Source organism: Ochlerotatus camptorhynchus, unplaced genomic scaffold (assembly GCF_037179485.1).
Source record: "Ochlerotatus camptorhynchus isolate MF236.1 unplaced genomic scaffold, CSIRO-AGI_Acam_v1.1 ptg000008l, whole genome shotgun sequence".
In the NCBI taxonomy this organism is placed as follows: domain Eukaryota; kingdom Metazoa; phylum Arthropoda; class Insecta; order Diptera; family Culicidae; genus Ochlerotatus; species Ochlerotatus camptorhynchus.
Genome location: NW_027040500.1, coordinates 1,115,140 through 1,120,516, shown reverse-complemented (window position 1 = coordinate 1,120,516; position 5,377 = coordinate 1,115,140). Strand labels below are relative to the sequence as shown.

General features: G+C 38.6%; 1 protein-coding gene across 1 annotated transcript; it reads right to left on the bottom strand.

Moving 5' to 3' along the window:
- Positions 1–1,609: 1,609 nt before the first annotated feature.
- Positions 1,610–4,126, bottom strand: emei (transmembrane protein 161-like emei). The gene is made up of 7 exons (XM_065217915.1): positions 3,944–4,126; positions 3,388–3,762; positions 3,247–3,326; positions 2,944–3,159; positions 2,761–2,877; positions 2,559–2,699; positions 1,610–2,499 (listed from the first exon to the last, which is right to left on the bottom strand). The coding sequence occupies exons 1-7, from the start codon at positions 3,944–3,946 to the stop codon at positions 1,917–1,919; spliced, it is 1,515 nt and encodes a 504-aa protein (XP_065073987.1). The 5' UTR covers positions 3,947–4,126; the 3' UTR covers positions 1,610–1,916.
- Positions 4,127–5,377: the final 1,251 nt, after the last annotated feature.

The following is a 5,377-nucleotide window of genomic DNA, read 5'->3' as shown; positions in this document are numbered from 1 at the left end:
TTTGACCTTTTTCGGAGCATCTTTAGATTTAGACTCTTGACGGCGGTTTAGAGCTGCAGATTTTTTTTTTTTTGCGTTTCTAAACTTTTTATTTTCTGCTCGGATCTGTTCTTCCTTCTGCTTTTCCGATTCCATTTTTGCATAGTGCTTTATATTCTTCACATGCAGCGACAGCAGGTGGACGGAGACGCTGACGTGCAGCTTTTGACACCTTGGGTGTTGTTTGTGGCAAGAAAAATGCTTTGTGGAACAGATTCTCCTTTTCCTCAGAAAAACCTGATTGAGATAAGTTGTGGGATGTTGCTGACTCCACATGCTTATCCGGATGCTTTTCCTGACGCGTTTGGAAGTTATCTGTCTCGGTTGGCTCTCCCGGTGGTTCATCAAGATTGTCACTTTCTTCGTGTCCTTCCGTACATCTGGCGGATTCGCTTGTGCTTTCTGTGATCTGAAATTTGTCCCACATTGACAACATGCGCATCCAATCATCTAAAATTAAATTAATATTTATAATTAACCTATCAGGTACTTCTAAAAACGTGTTCAAGAATTGGTACCTTCCATTTCATCTCACCCGAAACCATAAAAACCGTCTGTTTGATTCTCCTCAGGCTTATTAGAAATCAATTCTGGCTTTTTTCATCTCCTGTCAAACATCGAACATGTTGGTTTCATTTGCAGGACCCATTCAAATCAAGGCAGACTGATGTTCCTCAAATAGTTTTAACTGCCCAACCTTGAGGTTCGATTCCAAACCCGGTAGATACATTTTTTCCTTAGTAGTTTCATTGTTATCTTCTTTGTCCGGTTAAATACTGCCGTCCCTCTCTCCATTGGGCTTATCTTGCTCTTGCAGAACCATTTGATAGTTAACTGCAGTAACATTCCACGGCACGATTGCACACTCTATGAAACCATTAACAAGTTTTTCATATCATCTACCGCTTTTTTCAACAGCGGTGCAATTTCATTCTTTGATAAGGACTCCCCGGCATGAAAGGTTCTTCTTCTTCTTCTTCGCATTTCAAGCTTATTGCATATTGCATATTAGCTTATTGCGTGCTCTCAACTTAGTGTTCTAGATGCACTTCCACAGTTATTAATTGAGAGCTTTCGATTTCCATTTTTGCATTGGTATAATTGTGTGGCAAGTCCAATCATACTTTATGCCCAGGGAAGTCGAGAAATTTTCCTACCCGAAAAATTCCTAGACCGGACCGAGAAATTGAACCCAGCCACCTCCAGCATGGTCTTGCTTTGTAGCTGCGCCTTTACCGACTGAGCTAAGGGAGGCCCCATGAAAGGTTAGATACTCAATAATATGTCTGTTCCATTCAATTGTCTAAAAGTGAAACGTCCAATGGATGGAATGGAATACATGTGTCGAATTCGTGAACAAGGAAATAAGATAGATCTGGTTCGCGCGACGATATTCAACAGTCTGGTACAATGCGTGAGAAGAATGAGCAATAATTGGTATCCGGTATTCTTCAAATAATCAAAAAATGTTTGTTAATTTATCATCATGATAAACATTTGTAGGTAACAACAAATAGAAAAAATAACAATTCAGATTTTTTTTTTGTTTTATTGTTCTTCTACCACATAATCTATTACTGAATATTACAAGCGAAATACAAAATAAACAATCCAAAGTTTCCTGTCAAGACGCTGCCGTTTGTATTTACTAAACTACATGTTTAGTTTATTAACATCCAAACGATGGGGTTCCCTTTTTTCTATAAACTAAATAATAACCTAAAACATGACACGATAGTCTTACTTACACGTTTCTTGTGCTGCTTATATCCAACGTTTGATTGATGATCGAAAAAAATGCACATTATAACTTAAATGCGACATTATGCCTCTTAACTTAAAAACAGTGGACTTGTAAAAAATCATCAACAAACTCTCTACGACTTTGTAAAGTATGACTGATAAACCATTCCCAACGAGCTGGCCGCAAACCAAATGAAGCAACTCCACCACGTTGCGAAGCCAAACAACCCCCGGTAAACGTCTTTGGTGAAAACTGCTTTCAGACTCTGCAACGAGAGCTGAATTGTCTCTGCCGTCGATAGGATATTGCCATCATCTGATGTAGCGTCTTGTTCATTTGATACAGCTGCTGATGCAGCTTCCATTGCTCGTTGAGTTTCCAAATCGGCAGAACACTCATCGAGGGGTAAAGCCTCCTGCAGGAATCCGGTCCACGTGTAATCGCCAAGAGTTTTGTACATTAGAGCAAAGAACAAACACATTAGGATCGGCGCGACGTATTGGAGTGTCACCACGCATAGATAGTAGAAAATGGAGCTAATTTTCTTCTGTATATCCACATTGGTGATGCGACCGGCTTCCTTCTTCTGGTCCTCGATGCGATGGTAGGCCAGATTAAGATACGCTTGCAAGTAGACGGGCATCAACACGAAACGTAGCACCACGGCGAAGACCACTGCAGCCAAGCGAATCGTTTCGAACGCTTCCGATGAGAGTCTGTAAAGAAAGTAATTTTTGAGAAATTGTACGCATTTTATAGTTGTTTTCAAACTTACAGTGGAGCTGACATTCCTGAGAACACACGACCTGTAAGATAATCTCGAGTGAGCGGCTTAATCCAAAGCAGCACCAGCAGGAAAGGCATAGCAAAGCTGAGATTCAGTAGGAATTTTAACCATACTCGATCCTGACAGAATCTGAATAAAAAATTAAATCGTGAAACTAAGGAACAATGGAAGCCAATATGTGTAGTTGTACTTGAGTGAGTCCCAGTGCATTCGAGCCATTCGCAGTCCGGGGAAAGTGAATAGCGCTCCAAGAATTCCACAACTGACAGCAATGAAGAATTTCACAACGATTTTGGATGCTGGTCCACTGCAAAACGTGCCCAAAAAGATAGTCAAGTAAGTCGCTTAAATGATTAAGAATTAAGTTACTTACGATGAATTTAATCCTTGCGCTTCTAAAAATACGGAGGCACTGTCGTTGAAGCTTTGGTAGGCACGATCTAGTCCAACTTCCAGGGTTGTTTCTGGCACAATCAAAATTATCATTGCAATCAGCAAATAAACGAGCCCAGTCACGATGCATGTCGATCGCTCGCCGATCGATTCCTCACTTTGGAAGTATTGAACCGTGAGAGATGCTAAAAGTTTGCTATTTTAAATTGTATGTTAAGGAAAAGTTTTAGTTAAATCAACACAGGGATTCCTTAAATCGATCATTTCAAATTGAAGAGGATACAATGCAAAGAATACGACTAGGAGACACCACACCATGCTCAGGTTGAATTCCTCCGTGATGGGAAAGAAGAACTGATATACCTAGAAACAGATTGGAAATTCAGATTAAACCCAGGTCAAATCGATCAGCACATTCACCTACCTCCGAGACAATGTAGACAATCGAGGTATACAGGCTAAAATCCACCAGCCACTGGTATTCGGTGTAATATCTCAAATGGACAATATCATACGGAGCGATGCCGATTGTCTCCAACTGAACATCCAAACTCCGCGGAACGTGAAAGGTTGTTGGCTTATCATGCTCGACATGGCCATTTCGTTGTTTGTCCTTCTTAGATTTGTTTTTCTCCCTAGGGATACCAGAAAGCTTCCGCAGCTCGTCATCCGTTGGATGCAGATATCGCGTCAATCCGGTGGAACAGAGGATCCATTTAGCCAGTGAGAAGTGTGGACTCAACTTCTGGATCACACTGACCATAATCAGTGTGATCACTAGCTGCGCTCCCAAAAGGGCCTGCGAAAAAGATAGGAAAAAGCCGGTAACATCCAGATTTTATTCATTATGTTACAAACTTCTCAAAATGCGCGTGGCGCAAGTCGAGGAAGCTCTCATTTAACACTAAAATTAGAATTAATTTCTAAAAATAGGTCATTTGCATTCTGAAAGGTCGAGCTGTTCCGATCTGGGCCCTTACCATTGTGGGTTGATTTTAACACTTATTTTCAAAAGAAACAATCATCCAACACTAACATTCGTTGGTAGCCATACAACCGAACGATGTGAACTTGAAAATTATGTAATTTTAATTTAATACAAACTATATTTCCACTAAATTAACTGAACACGAATCAATTTACACTTCAAACCCGCACGAAGAATCACCTCTTTGGAGATGATCGGTGAAGGTGACAGAAGTTTAATAAAAATAGAATCCATCTCTCGAAGTGTCGAACCATGTGGAGTACGTTCGCGAAGTGCATAATCGAGAAAAACTAGTACAGTACATTCAGATAAATCCGATAATATTGAATAAAACGTGAAAACTCATTGTTTTCAATATATTGAACCACTTTATTCATCTTTCAGCATCATTTTACCATAGAGTTTAAAAATGCTTTGCTTTGGTTTTTAGACTATCGTCCAAATATTCGACCGTTGTGAACAGCACCACTATCGAAACCGAGAGATACAACCCCTAATATAAAAACAATACAATAATCTAACGATAACCCACATGATAGAACTATTCCACATGGGGTTTTGATGATACCACAAACACATAGTTAATCAAAATATGCATATTTGTTTAGGGTCTGCTGATGTGTCCACAGTTGAAAGCGAGTTGAATTTATGATTGATATTGCACTCAAAAAACTCCTGCTTCCTCTACAGGCTTTTTACGCTTCTATCACGCAGAAAAAACTATCGTCGAAACAAAATTATTTGAGGTAAATTTAAACGTAAACTAAGTTTGTTCTGGCCACAAATATAAATTAGGTTGATTTCAAACGTATTCCATGTTTGAAGTCATGTGAAATCAATGTTTAAAATAAAAATATTGTTACGTTTATTTCAAAAAATTTCGTGTTGAAAATAAACGTATTTCTTTTTGTTTGGTTTGACAACTATGCGAAAAATAATAAATATGTTTATTTTAAACATGCTTCTCATGTTTAAAATAAACATACATATTTTGAAATTATTTAAGCAGTTGAATGCAGGGTAAAGCAAAATAAAACGGTTTGGAAAGAAATTAAAAAAAAGATCTTTGGGCAGGGCATCTAAATTCCTGCGCTCTTTCGGGTGCGATTAAGGGTGACTTGTGGGTATAGGGGTCCTGGTTTAGCAGGTTTAGTCGAGCTGGTTTCCTGAACCATATTCGGTTTGCCACTTTCAGGCCGTTTTCTGTTGAAGTTGAGCAAAGCTGGGGCAACTTTTTCCTAATGTAACACGAAGGAAATAAAAAGGCATGAAACGCTAAAAACCGTTTACATAAATCCTATATTGTTGAAATAAACATGCTTTTGAATTAAATTCAAACATAAATATTTTAGTTTTAAACAAACTTTCAATTAACTTTGCATAATTCATATGTTTAGAGTATAAACATTTATATTTTTGTTTCAAA